Below are 16,641 nucleotides of genomic sequence, written 5' to 3'. Positions count from 1 at the left end.
AGTGTTCCATGATATTATTAGTTACAGACAAGTTTCTGATTTGCGTTATGAAGGGAGTTTACTCATTGGGAAAACACTGTATTAATGAAAATATATCAACCTCATCCTACTCCCAATAAAAATTAGAGAAAAATATTTACTTTCAGAGATTGTCCTTGATGAAGCAAACACCAATGTGGAAAGTGTTCCTGGAACCTTATGAAAAATGTTGCATTATGAAACATAGATGGTATTATCATAGTGTACACAATGTTATAAAAATCTGCTTGTGTTCAACTGGAATATTGAACGTACTTAAATGGTTTCTAAGCCATTACATCCTTTGCAAAAGCAAAACCTTTTTATGATCAAAATGCAATTTCATTTTGTTTTTTAAGGTATGTGTAATTTCACCATGACGTAGTGATGCCAACGTAAGAAGGCGACTTTTAAATTAACTTATAACAAAGTCATTTTGTAAAAATTTGCTTCTCAGTCCTTCCACTATTCATTATCTCTATGTTAAACTACCATTATGAGTCAACTCAGAATGGCTGGCTTTAGTTTGTAAGTGCTCATTTGGACTAATTGAGAGCATATAGAAGGAGAAAACCAGAAATCAAGAAGGCAGTTTTTATTCAATTACTAGCCAAGCGCTACTGTTTTGTGGCCTGGTTGAAACCTTTTCTGCCAAGTAGACAAGCATTTGTTCTCCTATTCAGTCCAGTTAATGATCGTGGGATCGAAACCTGCCACTTTAAAAAATGAAAACATTATATTACCTTAGTTAACACTATTGAAGGGAGTGTCCCCAGAATAGGGATCATTGGTGCCATGCATTATTCCTTTCTTGCCATAGTTTTAGATATGTGCTGTAACAGTAACATTGATTGTTATGTACAATTGAAATAATACAAGGTCTTATGAGGGAGGAAAGGGTGTTTATATATATATGTGTGTGTGTATATATATATATATGTACATTTATGTATGCAGTTATTTTATAGATTAGAGATACCAAACACATTTGCACATGCAGGCCACATGTAGTCTACAACAATCCTAGTGTGGCCCAATATAGGTGAAAATAATGGGAAATATTTAACTAAATATTTAAATTTAATTTAAGTTTTAATTTAATACTGGGAAGTATTTAACAAAATAAATTAAAATGAAATAAAACGTAAATAATGTTAATATGTGGTTTTCAAAGTTGATAACAAGCCCCCATGAATTCTTAAGTAGGGTTTAGTGTCCTCCATTTCTATGGAAGTTTTACATGTCTGCTGTAGCTCCATGCAGTGTTGAAAAAAATGATTGCAGCAGGCAGGTGTATTTTCTCACAAAAGAAACAAAATTTGAAAATATATAAATCGAGTCATCATAATTCAAAAGGACATACATTTTTCAAACCGTAGTCATGCTGGGGATGATTTAAAAAAGTTTCTATTTGACCCTGAGCATAGCTGCTTTCAGACTGGCTTCTAATGCAATGAATTTTATTCTGAATGAAGTTACTTGGCAATATGCAGACTTCCTGAATTAAGGCAGTCAAGTAGTACAGTGAAAGGCAGGTTGGACCTGGAATCAGGAAGAATTGAGGTCAAATCTAGCCTCAACCACTAAGTAGCTATATGACTCTGAGCAAGTCATTTAACCACGGCTTGCTTCAGTCTCCTCAACTGTAAAATGGGGATAATAATCACACCTAATCACACAGTATTGTTGTGAGGATCAAATGAGATAATTTTTGTAAAGCACTTAGCACAGTACCTGGCACATAGTAAGCACTATATAAAAGCTAGTTATTATAATAATAATCATTCTTATTAATCTTTGTCTGCCCAATTTACTTATATGTGAAGTAGGGATAGTAATAACACCTATCTCCTAGGTTGTTGAAAGGATGAATTGAGATAATATTTGTGAGGCACTTAACAAGCCTTAAAGCATTATATGAATCCTAACTATTAATAATTATATTTTATTCCTAATTAATGTTTTTCATGTGATTGTCACATGGAACCAGTTTTGAAAAACAATCACCAACTAAAAACATAGCAAAGTAAGACTGTTAAACTTGTAAATTCTGCCTCCTCTTAAAAAAAATGAGAAGGCATTTTCTTGGTGCCATTAACATTGTTGGAAATCTAAAATAGCTAATCTAAATCAGACTGACTTTCTATACCCAAGGGAACTTGAAATCCTCTTCAGTTGTTCTTTATAAATGTTATTAATGAATATGCTTCTATTTACATAGTATATGTGTGTTGCTATCTTATTTCCCTACCAGGTGTGCATTGAGACATACGTATCTAGCTGTCACCAACGTAGTATTAATACTGCTGTGCGGGCAACTCTCAGTCAAATGCTGAGTGATTTGACTTTACAATTACGGCAAAGGCAAGAGAACACGGTGAGCCTTGCAGTATGTGCACACTGATTAGGTTTTGGGTGATGTCCTTCATGTATGACTCCATGCTGTCTACCATCTTTCATGGCTCCCTGCAACACTCCCAAGCCTTCAACTTTGACAACAAGAACCAGAATTTAAGGGCTTATATAGTGAAGTCAGATGGGAGGTCACAAATTTTGTTGTTGTTATTATTTGGAAAGTTTGATCAATTTTTAAAGATACTTTGATAAGATATTTTGCTTTCTACTATTTTCTCATCCAAATGATCTTTTAAAAAACATTATGTTTAATTTTTATTTCAATAATTTTAAAAACTTATATGTTATTTTAAAAAATTGGTTCTCATGTTGGGTTCCTTCTCTCACCCAATCTTTTCCATGACAGGTCACTATTGGTATATTAAATACTGCTAAAAAACAAATTCTCTAAAAAAAATAAGGTTTGATATAGGTTTTGATTAAGGTTTTATTAAATAAAAGTAAGTCAGAAGTTTTGCATATACATCTAGATTTCTGAATTGGACATATGTGTCAGTATTTCTCCTTCATTACTAAATGAAGGAGAAATGCTTTCTCTGCTGATATGGTGAAAGAAATAGCCAAGTATGATTGTTGTGCTATTGTCATTCCAGCCCTTTACTGACTTTTGATCTAAGCTTGAAAATCTTCTCTAAAACAAGAATTTCTGGGAAAAGTCCAAATGTATTTGTCTTCTTCACATCTCTCACCTTCTGGGAATAAATATGAGTAATGAGTACTCTTCCAAAATTATGTCTTACACCTGAATATTATCAATGCATAATCTAAGTTCCTTCATAAGGGAGCTGAATTGGAGGAATCTGAAATAACTTTTCATATGAAAAAGAAATTCCAGTTATCGTTTGAGACACATATTTCCATAATGACCACGAGGGGTTTCAGGGATTTTCCCACCAAATTTCCAGAAGTTGAGAAATTAAAACCAGAAGAGACCTTAGGGCTTAAATAATCCCAATTCCCACATTTTACAGATAAGGAAACTGAGGCTCAGAGAAGCTGTGTAACACAACTAGAGTCAAAACTAGAATTCTAATCTGATTCCCACCACAGTACTGTTTCTACTGGTGTGAGCCTTTCTTTGTATTCCCCAGTGTTTAACATAGTGCCTGACCTGACTCACTTCAACATTAAGACTTACAAGACTGCTTCATATGACTAGTGTTGAAAACCTAGGGTCTGACATAGCAATAGAGTTCTTTCCTTTTCATTCTATATAATAACCAACACCTAATTCTCTTAACATCACAGTGTCATAAATCAAATTTAAGATATTGGAGATCCCAACCTACCCCTTCCAAATTGTCTTTCTTTCTGTAGTGGTTTTAGTAGACCTGAGGAGAGATAAGTTAGTAAAAAAGATGAGGCCAACAAGAAAGTTATTTCTCAAACTATGGGGACCATAAAAATCTTTGTGCCTTGGGATGTATTGATAGAATCCTAAGTGCTGATCCAGGAGGTGCAGAGTTAGGGAATATCTTTGCAGCAAAATAGAGAAAATTTAAACTGTTCTCATGCCCTCTCAATGGCTACACGTGTTTTTGACATAGACATTTTAATAATTTAGAGGGGACACAATTATTAGCATCAACGTTTTCTCATGGAATTCCTATTCATGTATATAGAACTCCAGGGTGCTGCAGACAATGCTGCGGTGGAGTAAGGGGCTAAAGGAGAAGGCATATTTACGAAGAGAATGTTGCTGTCCTTAGATGAGAGATGAGACAGATTCCTTAAATTAATACATAAGATCACATCTTTGACAGTTCCCTGAAAAGGCAACTTAACTGAGAAGGTTAAGTCACATAGCCAGGATATTTTGAAAAGAAGACTTGAATGTGGGTCTTCTTGATTTTAAGGCGGGCTCTATTTTCAACAGGGCAGCTAGGTGGTGCAGTGAATAGAGTACTGGGCCTGGAGTCAGGAAGACTCATCTTTCTGAGTTCACATCTGACCTCCAACACTTACGTGCTGTGTGACCCTGGGCAAGTCACTTGACTGTGCCTCAGTTCCCTGTAAAATGAGTTGGAGAAGGAAATGACAAACCACTTCAAAATCTTTGCTAAGAAAACCCCAATTGGGGTCGAAGAGTGAGACATGACTGAAAATGACTGACAACAACAACAACAAAAATGAGTTAACCTTTTTTAGTCTTAGGTACCTTTTCAAGATTAAGCCATAAGATCAATGGTAAAAGAATAGCTACCATTATACTAGCTTGGATAATATTACAGAGATTATTGGGTTTTGTCCTTCAGAGTATGAATGATCAATTAGTTGGGATAACAAAAAAATTCCCTCAAATATATGTTATTATGTGTTTGACCAGGTTCCTGGTCCAACTTTTCAGTGAAAATCCTGGAATAGGCTATGGCCAGAGGCAGGATTCTAGATAAGATGGAATTCTGGTCTTTCACAGTATGTCTTTTCATTCCCTAGTTTTAAGGCTTCTGAAAGATATGCCCCTTATCCCAGAAGTATTATTTGCCAACTGCTATAATATGATGCATTTGAAAAATCAACTAAGAAAGCCACATTTTTAGTGGCCAAAAATGACTTTTTAAAAATAGGAAAGAGAAAGGAATAAGCATTTACATAACTGGTGATATTAGGGAGGCAACATTGTATAGTAGAAAGTCAACAAGTCAACTAGCATTTATGAAGTGCTCGCTATGTACCAGGTCCTGTGCTAAGAGCTGAGTATACAAAGTAAGGCAAAAAGAGGTCCTGCTCTTTGAGGAGCTCACATTCTAATTTGCAGCATGTAAATAAGAAAGACCACTAAACTTAGAGAGAACCTAGACTCTTTCTTACTGTGTGACCTTAGGCAAATCACTTAATGTCTCTGAGCTTGGTTTCCCACCTGTGACGTGAGGATATTACTTACAGTATATACCTTATAGAGTCGTAGGAAGAAAAGTGCTTTGTAAATGTACATAGTGTACTATGTAAATATCAGTATCAGTAGTAGTATAGTAGTATAGTAGTAGTAGTAGTAGTAATAGTAATGGTAGTGTAATAGTAGTTGTAGTACTACTAGCATCAGTAGCAGCTATTATTATTATGAAAATACTATTTGTGGAAGTGGGATTGGGAAAAGTTTTTTTGAATGGAAAAGTTCATTCTAATGTAGATTTCTATGTCTTCCTACCTATAATATGCCACTTCTTGAGGGAAAAGAAGACATAACTAAATATTATACATCTGTGTGAAGGAATCATACTTAATATTGAGCATATGATTTCAAGAAAGATGTGATTTCAAATGGAGGGAAAAAAATACCCACAATGACAAAAACAGTTTGCCTGAATATAGTCAGTCAACTAATTCTTTTTTTTTATTTCTAGAGCTGATTTTTCTGTTACTTCAAATTTAATGATGAATTCAACCCAATGTCATTTGACAACTGAACTGAGCAATGTCATTCTTATGAACTGCTTATTTAAGAAGTACAAATTACACATGAAAATATAAAGGATATTCCCTTATCTATGGAGGCAGTGGGGTATGGTGGATGGAGGGCTGCCCTTTCAGACAAGAGGACCTGAGTCAGGTCCTGCATCTGAAACATACTAGCTGTATGAGTTGGGCAAGTTATTTTAACATCTTGGTGTCCCAGGCAATTAAGACTGTAAGTCATATCCATGAAGGGAGTTTCCTCACCAGGAATTTTTCATACTAATAAACTAACTCATGGGTCTGCTTCCTCCATCCCACAAAGTTATTTCATACAGATTTTCTTATATATATATATATGTACGTATGTATGTATGTATGTATGTATGTACGATGTATATATATATGTATACGTGTGTGTATATATATATGTATATATGTATGTGTATACATATGCATATATAGAAGCTATGCATGTTTCTCAGGAATTAATATGAAACATCTAAGCTTTCAATACCTATGAAAAAAGGATGCCACAAAAAGTTTTATGTGACTTTTATTAGTGAAGCTCCTAGAATATCCAGAAGACCTAATTAATGTGCTTCTCATAAAAGAGGAGATGTATGTGATGTTTGTCACATTTTAATTCTAGGATGAACTTTACCTAAGATATCTCTACCAATTTGCTTTGTATGAAACTGTACTCATGTTTACATGAGGAAACACTCACTGTTGTTTATTAGGTAAGGGCCCTAATCACACACACACATACCTCCCCACCCATCCATGGCTGTTGAAATCTCCTTGAACAGGAATGAGTCGTATTAAAATTTATCTTTTTTCTCTTCCTGTTTTATGTTACCATAAAGCCAAATATATTATCATGATGCTATGTTGAATATACAAAACCAGATGACAATGGCTGGCTTATTTATTTAGCTATTAAAATTTAATCTTCTGTCCTTGAGATAAATGAGACAGTATGACTGATCACCTTTCAAAAGGAAATGGTCTTTGGCTTTTGCATGGTGTATATAAATTTATGATAATACTCTTGTTGGTCCCATTTCTGAACAAGGGTATGCTAGGCGAAAGACTGGTGTCAATAGCCTTGAAATAGAATTGGCTTTCACACAAAGCTAAGTGGCCCACCTATAAGTTAAATCAGTGTTCTTGGCTTGATGGGTACCACAATATAACCATAAACCAACCATGAAATGTCATTAGATTAGTGGTCTCATAAGTGAGTACTCTATGAAAATATACTGGTACTGCAGTCCCTTGTTTGGTTGGTTTTTTTATGAGTTCCCTTGAAAACAGAAAAGACGTGGCCAGTCAAAGTTGGAAAAATGTGCAGGCTAGCCAATGAAAGATCTTTTTTTTTCCAATGAAAGATCTTAAATTATGTCTTGGGTGCTACCCTCATTCTTGGTTTTTTAGAGCCATGACTTTTTTAACTGTATGTCCTAATTGTGATATTCCTCTTCCTTCACTAGATTATTGAAAACCCAGATATCCCTCCAGATTTGAGGAAACAAGGTATTTAATTTTTTTTGTGTGATTGTTCTTGTGAGTTTATATGGTATATTTTATTTTATTTGGGGCAGCTAGGTAGGCCAGTGGATAGAGCATTGGACCCGAAATCAGGGCACACCTAAGTTCAAATCCTGATTCCCACACTTACTTTCTGACCCTGGGTAAGTAAATCACTTAAGTTCTCTGCCTCAGTTGTAGAATAAGATAATAATAGTACCTACTTTCCAGAGCTATTTTAAAAGTAAAATATTACAGTATTTGTAAAGAGCTTTTAAAATCTTAAAGCACTATATAAATGTTATTATTATTATAATTATTTTGCTATATCAATTGATCCCTTGCTTAGGTCCTTTATTCTACTTAGTGCTACTGTTATTTAAATTATATGCAGATATATATAATCATTCACTTTTTTCTCTTTATGCCATTTCTAATTTACTTTCTTCATCAGGTTATCATGCTTATTAATTGCTAAATTGAGACATGTCAAAATCATATATGACCTTGACCTGAACAGTTCTATTAGACTAGAGGTTTAAAAATATTAAGTTGTAAAAACTTAAAATATTTAAATATATATTTCTCTTCTGTATTATTATAGTTAATTAAGGAGGGGTGAGTAGATAGGAAGTCAGTAGAAGAAAAGAGCAAGAAATAAGAGATGGGGCTGCGTGAAAGGAGAGATAGAGGAGAGACAAATTGGCTCAGAGATCCCAGGAAACAGTACTAGGGAATATAAGGGTCTTTTAATCAAGTAAGCAAAGTGGAAAGCATGCTTGGAGAATGAGGGGAACCTTAATTATTTAAATTAAGCTAACTTAATTTGGGCCATTGGTCGGAACTGGGGGACTATCACTGCTTTCTGAATTATTAGGTAAATACCCTGCTATTCTAGTCATACCCTGCTATTCACATCCTTGAGGTACTCCTTAAGACTATAGAACTATTGCTTATCTTCAGGGGTAAAGGAAATTTCCTCACAGAGAGTTCCCTATACCAATGAAATCTCAGGACTAGATGCATCTTCCAAAAAAAGTACTTCCTATTACTCTCTGAAATAGTCATCATTCTCAGCTCCTGCTGGTAGTTCATCTCCTCTTTTTTCTTTAACTTTGGGAGGCTCTGCTCTGAATGGAATAACTAGAGAAGCTCACTGTGGGAGGAATTATTCCCTGGGACTTGATGTGGCACTGACTAGAACAGTAATACTATGGGGCTAAGTCTAATCAAGCCAAATGCTAGAGCTTTCAAAGGAAAGCATATATTCTTTGCTTTATAACTCAATCCTAGATTTTCCTTTTATTTTTTCTTTGTATGTATCTTTCTCTGATCCTCAACTCCCTGCACCCTTCCCACCATTCTTGGCCATTGGTACTGTAGTCATTGTCAGTAACTCAAGAAATCTGACAATTCACAGTACTGCATTTTTTAGGGCAATTTCATTTGGTTTTTGTAGTCTTTATTTAAATAAAAAAGGTAACATTAACTCCATTATTCCAATACTAACTTTCCATTTTGTGGGTTTTCCAGGTTATTTTCCTCTCTTGCCTTTTGCCCATTTCACTGCCCCAGAGCATCTTCCTTCCGGAACAGTGTGACTTGAAAATCAATAAGAAAATGAGATTCCCAACAGTTGTATTTAATTTTGTCTTTAGAGACAAGATCTAGTACAATGTCTCGTACATCGTAGGCACTTACAAAATATTTTAATGAATGATCTACCATCTACCATCAATAGTCAAAAGCTAACTATATTTCATAAAAGCCTAAAATGATGATTACATTGTTTAAAAAAAATTAAAAGTGTATTGTAAAATGGTTGTCTCCATAAGTTGGATATTCCAACTTGTTTTAGCACTTCAGCAACTGGACCTTATGGGAGAAAGCTAATATATTAAAGATAGAAGTGGCTCTTTGGCAGACTCCTCGTATGCTTTGGTGGCAAAGCATCAGATTACTTGTCTTTGGTGCCCCAATGCTCAAGATGTGTCTGCTGTCTTGGAAATGTGGCTCTTGCCCTATCTCTGCTACCCTTGGCCGTAGTAAGTTGCTGATAATAGTACCTTACGGTCAGTAAACTTAAGGACAACAAAAGCTAATGTACAAAAAGCCTCTGGGGATATAAAAAATATCAATGGGCAACAATGGGACAATCCATATGGAATAAACTAGATATAGGTCTGACTGTGTCATTGTCCAGACAATGACATGCATTTGGTTGACCAGTTCATTGACAAATTTATATTAACATATATCTGAGATAAGTACTGCAGGTAAACATTGAGCTGGACCTCAGAATTACATAAGTAGAGGAAAATATCAAGCTGGATTCTATTTGGGAAATTGTGCAATGTTTTTTAACTGTCCTAATCTCCCTGGTTCAAAAACCTATCTCATTTTTAATTGATACCTTTTGTTTTTACATCACTTTTGCTTCTGAATATATTCTTTTCCCTTTCCCAACCCAGCATACCACCCTTTGTAGCAAATATTTAACAAGAAGGAGAAGGGGAAGCATTTCAGAAAAACTCACAGTATATCAATTAAGTCTGATAGCTCCTCATTCCTAGTTCTCCAGCTCTGCAAAGAAGGGAGGAAGGTTCACTTTCTCATCTCTTTTCCATGATCTGGTTTGATCATTATAATCATTAATTATTCATATTCATTTGATTGATGTTGTTATCCTTTCCATTTGCATTGTCGTAGGAATTTTTAATATTGCCTTCCTTGTTCTGCTTGCTTCATTCTGTATCAGTTCCTAGAAGTCTTCCTATGCTTTTTGGAATTCTTCATCTTCACAAATTCTTAGTACACTGTAATATTCCATTATGTTAATGTACCACAGTTCTTTTAACCATTCCCCAATTGATGGGTGCCTTCAACACTCTTCTTTTTGACACAAAAGTTCTCGCAATCCTGCTATATATCTTGCGGATCTTGAAATTCCATAATCCCAGAAGAATCAGAGAAAGAGGTGACCCAAAGACCAACAGATGCACCATAGGTACAAGTAGGCTGCTGCACTATTTCTGTGCACACTGCACACAGGAAGTAATCTAAGGGACATTATTGATGTCATATTTGATCAGGAAAGGAAGAAGTCCAGTAATATGGTGAGAGGAAGGGATAGCAACTGAATGGACTTCGAGCCCTACTGAGGACAATGAAATGTAGAAGATTTAAAGGAAGTCCTCTCATACATCAAGCAGACTCTATATAGATGAACAGAGGAAAGAATTATACAAGATAAGAAAGCACAGGATAGGTTGCTATCTACACTGGTGGAGGAAATACCCACATCTATAAGATCACAGAACCACTGAAGTGTTGATCAACAGGTGATTATATCTATCTAGAGTAAATACAAAGTCAACCTATGTGTTTAAGTCTGATGCCTACATTTAGCACTTAAGTTATTTCTAAACTTACTCCTTTTCCCCCTAATAATACAAAAGATACTGTATTATTTCCTTTAGACAAGTTGTGTAATGGATAGAGTAATGGACTTAGAGTCAGAAATATGTGAATTCAAATACTGCCTTGGATACTTATTAGCTGTGTAAATCTAGGCAATTCATTTAACCTTTCCCAGCCTCAGTTTCTTCATCTATAAAGTGGGGATGATAGCACGTACCTCACAGGATTGTTATAACGGTCAAATTAGATAACATATACTATATATTGCAAACTTTAGGGCCCTTTATAAATGCTAATTATTATTATTATTATTAGAACGATATTATCCCTAGTCTAAAATGAGCTTTTCGAGAGTTCCCGTATTCATCCAAAGAAATATTAACCTTTATCTGCTCCCCAACTTCCTACTTCTGGCACAGGTTAAGCCACACCCTAAGCCAAGTTCCCCTGATCCTCCAAGAAGCAAATTTGTTCTGGTCCTCAATAGCACTTTAAGGTTTACAAAATACTTTAATATGTTATTTCATTTGAGCCTCATAACAACCCTGTGAGATATGCACTTATTATCCCCATTTTACAGATGAGGAAATTGAGGAACAGAGAGGTAAATAGGTTGCCCATAATCACACAGCAAATAAATGTCTGAGGCAGTATTCAAATCCAGCTTCTCCTGATTCCAATCCAGTGCTCTATTTACCATACTGCCTAGTTGCTTCACTACATGTAACACATATAAGCAAATTATTTAACATGAATGACTAATAACCTAGGAGAGCAACTGATGACTTTGAATAGCTCACACTTGTAATGAGGTTTTTCTTCTCAAACTTATATCCCTTGAGTACATATTCACCCATTAATCCATCCACCCATCCAGCAACAAGAGCACCTAATTTGTGTAAGCCTGAGAAAGACTGTTAGTTTCTTTCTACTAATATATAATAAACAAGCTCCTCCTGGGTGTAGCCATCCATCTCTCCTTGTAGCAATAAGCTCCACAGGTGCCCTGTTGACTCAGAGGATATATTTTAAAATGGCAGGAGACAGAGTTCTCTCCCGTTACTTACAATGTCTCTTATTCTGTGGTCTCACTCCTCTTGCCTGCTCACAACCTTTCAAACTACTCCCTGGCATTCTGAGAAGTGAACTTAGCTGAACCCTGCTTAGTTCAGTCTCTCTGGCTTATGTTGGTCCATTTTAATATTTTTGAATGCTCTCTCACTTATATGAGGATAATGTTTATTTTAGGCAGCTAGGAGGCTCAGTGGATAGAGTGCTGGGCCTGGAGTCTTCCTGACTCCAGTTTAAATATGGCCTCAGACACTTACTAGTGTGTGACACTGGACAATTCACTTAACCTCTGTTTACATCAATCCATTGGAGAAAGAAATGGCAAACCACTCCAGTATCTTTGCCAAGAAAAGCACGCTGACAGTGTTGGTGAGCTATGCTCCACAGGGTCACAAAGAAATGACTGAAAAACAACAGTAACAATGTTTAGTTAGAACAGAAAACAGTTCATGACATATTAAAAGAGAAAATAAATCCTCTCAGCTTATTCTTTTTAATTTTAATTTAAAAATTTTAAATTTATGAAATAAAAGAATTTCAATAACATAGTATAATAAAAAAGATGATTGTGCATGAAACTACAAATCTGTTATGTACAACTTTCTATTCCTTTTAAATATATAATAAAATTATCATATAAATTTCTTTTTTTTCTCCTTTTTTTCTTACTTTCTCCCCCTGCCCTTGAGATGGCTGCCATTAGAAACACACACACACACAAATCATTCTATACAGTTCTGTCTCTGGACACAGATAGCATCTTCCTTTATATGTCCTTTGTACTTAACTTGCATATTTATAATAGTCGAAATGACTTACTCAAAGTTTTCCTTAAAACAATATTGCTGTTACTGTATACAACATTCTCTTGGTTCTGCTCATTTTGCTCTTCATTATTTTATGCAAGTCTATCTGTGTTCTTCTCTGAGCTTGTCCTTGTTCCATCAAGAAATTGTTTCTAAGTTTTTACCTTCACTGTGGAATTTCTTCTTGTTATTATTGCTGGCTTTCCTCTGGTGGGTCCAATCATGGGAGCTCCAGAAAGTAGAAAATTTTAAAAGTTATGGAGTGATCCTGTAGGTACTGTGGGGCCTATTATACCACTTTTATTCTTTAATCTTTTCTGTTTTGAAGGATCAACTTTAGAAACCCTCTGTGATGATGTCGTCTCTGTCCTCTCCGTCCTGTGTGAGAAGCTACAAGCTGCAATAAAGTAGGTGCTACCAATGCAAAAATCCTCTGGGCATCAAGGACTATTTCCACCACTTACTTTAAGACTCTCTTCCTACCTTATTTGTAGTTTATCAAAAGAATATGTATAATAGCCAGCATTTATAAAGTACTTTCTGCTTTACATAGAAAATCCCATTTGATTCTCATACCAATGTTCTGTGAATGTGAAGATAGGTGCTATTATTATCACCCATTTTACAAATTACTAAACTGAGGCTGAGAGAGGTTAAGCAACTAGCTTAGGGTTACTTAGCTCTTAAGTGTGTGGAGCAGGATTCAAATTCAGGTCTTCCTGATACCAACCTTTATATATTTATAATTACATATTTATGTCTATATCTATATACATATATGTACATATGTATACACATATATATGATATCTGTGAATAATGTACATTATATAATATAGTATATTATGCTATTATATAATATATTTAATATATATGAATAATATATATTTACTTGGAGTTTCTTCCTGAGTGAGACACTAGATTTCCACACACCAATTACCATTTTCCAGCCTGCAAAAAATTCTACCATAACCTTGTCTTGAAGAAACTTTATTTTTGTTTTGTTTTGTTTGGTTAGGCAATAGAGTTAAGTGACTTGCCCAGGGTCGCACAGCTAGTGTTATGTGTCTAAGGACGGATTTGAATTCAGGTCCTCCTGACTCCAGAGCTGGTGCTCTGTCCACTGCACCACCTAACTGCCCCCCAAAATATACTTTGAAGGCATTTTATTGATATTTCTGGGTTTTTTTTTTAACATTTTTGTCTTTTCCCAAGAATTTCCCACAGCAGTAGCCTCTCTTTTTAACAAAGAAGCACAATTAGCCAAAACAGGTAGACACAGTGACCCTTTCTGACAACATATGCCTCATTCTATATCTGTAGGCCACCACTTCTCTACTAAGAGAAGGAAGATCTGGTTCATCTTCAGTCTTCTGGAGTCAAGTGATTGGTCATTGTATCAATCTGTGTCCTGATATTTTCTTAGGGCTTTTTTCCCTTTTATATTTTTGTAATCTTTACCTTATCCTCTCTTCCAGTTCAGTTGATACATATTTTGTGTAAATAAAGTATGTGATCATGTAATTAAAATTTTATGTATCCAGTTTCCCTCTTAAAAGACTTCATGACATAATGATTTTCTAGCTATAGGCAGACATCTTCACTAGATGCACACACAAGTGCAATCACACACATATACCCCTTTCTCAAAAACATAAATTCCAACGAGGCTTTTTTTTAATTGGATTTTTTTTATGTGACAGGTTTGGCACTAAGATTTATCTTTTTAGCTAGTGTCGGTTCAAAACATTGAAATTCAGACTGAGAAACTTGTGCCAGATTTATAAATAGCAAATCTTTTAGTTATCCAACATTCTGCTAACCAGAAGTCCCCTACAACTGGGAATTTTGTTCTTATTAAAATTCAATTCCATATTTATTGAGAATGTGCCACATGTCTAAAACTGTGCTATGCCCTGTAGATTGTTGACTGACTGAGCATAGTTTTTACTTTGAGGCACTGCAGGTTCTTGAAGGGCTTTCTAAATCATCAAAAATGACTCCAAGTATAGATATAGTAATAACGTTCATGGTGACCAGCTACCAACCGAAATGTCAGCTAAGCCAGAGCCTCTTCATAAAATGAGAGTTTACCCTCACTAATGAGCAAATTAACGAGCAAGAAGAAGTTCAGTTTTCTCTCATTGGCTTGGGAACTGCAGAAGCATGGGCCAGGAAGAAATTGAAAATTATTTCAAAGTTTGTATTTGAATTACAAATGTGAATGTTTCTCTGTTTCTTTCTTTGGCAGCTGCTGCTTCACAGTCTTGTCATGGTATGATTTAGGAGAACTGAGTTATTTATGTAATTTATTTTGAAGTATCTTTTAAGAATGCAATTTTATCCCTATAGTCACTCCTTGATGCATAAATGCCTATTCTGATTCTTGGTTACCTGGAGAATATTTCATCTTTTTTTGGTTGTTGTTGTTGTTATATAGGGGACAGGAAATACTTCTCTTTGTGTTTCAATTGTATGTATTTATTATATTAGTTTTTTTTAAAGTAGCAAGATTGCTAAGATATCTAAGCCAATGATTTGACAATGAGCTTTACTGGGGGAGAAATCATTGCAAAATTGATTTTCTTTCTCAGCTTCCCTCTGGATGATATTGGATCAAGGCTTTTAAAAGTCCATTCTGCCTAAGACATAGGAGGTCTTAATAAACATTTAGTGAGTACAGTTCCACTTATAATACTGTGCTCAGGTATAGGAGCACTAAGCCTACCTACTTATAAGCCTTCAAGGTACATTATTAATTAGATTTCTCTCTTAGTTAAGTCAAATTAATATTTCATTTAGCTCCAGGGAAAAATAAGGCATTTTAGGAAGGTTTTATGGGGTCTTAGAAGGATTCTCTTTTCAAATACAGCTTGTCAGACAAATTTACCCTAAGCAGCCTTGTGAGTCTGTAAGCCAGAGCTTTGGTTTTATTGGAATGTCTTGTTATAATTTCTTAGCTCACCTGTGGTCTTTCAGCTCTCTTAGCTTGAAATGAGATCTAAGGAAGATTAATCAATCAATCAATAAACATTTATTAAGGACCTATTATGGACTTGGACTAGGCTTTGTTTTGAGTTTTACTCCCAGTATCTGTAGGATCACTCCATAATTTTTAAAACTTTCTACTTCCTGGAGTTCCCATGATTCGACCCACCAGAGGGAAAACAAAGATTGAATAGTCCCTGTCCTGGAAGAGCTTATATTCTGTTGGAGGAGTCAGTAAGTCCACATATAAGCATCAACAAAATAAAGACAAGTTAATTTTGGAAGGAGAGCACTCCTACCTAGGGAAGATCAGAGGTGGCTTCACATAGAAGGTTGTGCTTGAGCATTCTAAGAGGTGGAGATAAGGAGAGAATGGATTCCAAACATCTTCTGCCATTATTTCCTCCTTCCCTCCAACGTCAGATGAAGAGTTGACCCTTGTCCTTGCCCAAGCCAACCCCCTTTACATGAATGCACCCCTGCTCCCATCCCATCCTGACTTCCCCAGCAAATTACTTTCCTCCTCACAATATTCTGCCCATTTTCTCTCATTTTCAGGCTCTGGTTTCTTCCTTACTTTCAAAAAAATATGGCTATATCTCTCCTATCCTTAAAAACTCTCGGGGCAGCTATGTGGTGCAGTGGATAGAGCACCAGCCCTGAAGTCAGGAGTACCTGAGTTCAAATCCGGCCTCAGACCAAACACTTGACACTTACTAGCTGTGTGACCCTGGGCAAGTCACTTAACCCCAATTGCCAAAAAAAAAAAACCTCTCACTTGATCAATTCATCCCCATTAGCCATCATCCTATTTATCTTCTCTCCTTTGTGGCTAAACATTGCCTCTCCTCTTACTGTCTTCTAAACCTTCTGCAATCTGACTTCTAACCTCATCATTCACCTGAAACTGGACCCTCCAGGTGATCTTTTAGTTTCCAGTCTGATGAGATTTTTATCAGTTTTCATCCTTATTAATATCTGACAGTTAAGAGGCCCAC

General features: G+C 35.5%; 1 protein-coding gene across 1 annotated transcript in view; it reads left to right on the top strand.

Moving 5' to 3' along the window:
* ARFGEF3 (ARFGEF family member 3) overlaps positions 1 to 16,641 on the top strand; it is a 204,201-nt gene that overhangs the window by 99,878 nt on the left and 87,682 nt on the right. Inside the window, exons 6-8 of the mRNA XM_020973740.2 lie at positions 2,273 to 2,395; positions 7,323 to 7,365; positions 12,985 to 13,063. Coding sequence (XP_020829399.1) covers positions 2,273 to 2,395; positions 7,323 to 7,365; positions 12,985 to 13,063 — 245 coding nt within the window. The remainder of the gene's footprint in view (positions 1 to 2,272; positions 2,396 to 7,322; positions 7,366 to 12,984; positions 13,064 to 16,641) is intronic.

Source organism: Phascolarctos cinereus, unplaced genomic scaffold (genome assembly GCF_003287225.1).
Source record: "Phascolarctos cinereus isolate Bilbo 61053 unplaced genomic scaffold, phaCin_HiC Scaffold_5;HRSCAF=322, whole genome shotgun sequence".
NCBI classification, from domain to species: domain Eukaryota; kingdom Metazoa; phylum Chordata; class Mammalia; order Diprotodontia; family Phascolarctidae; genus Phascolarctos; species Phascolarctos cinereus.
This window is presented reverse-complemented; position numbering and strand designations above follow the sequence as displayed.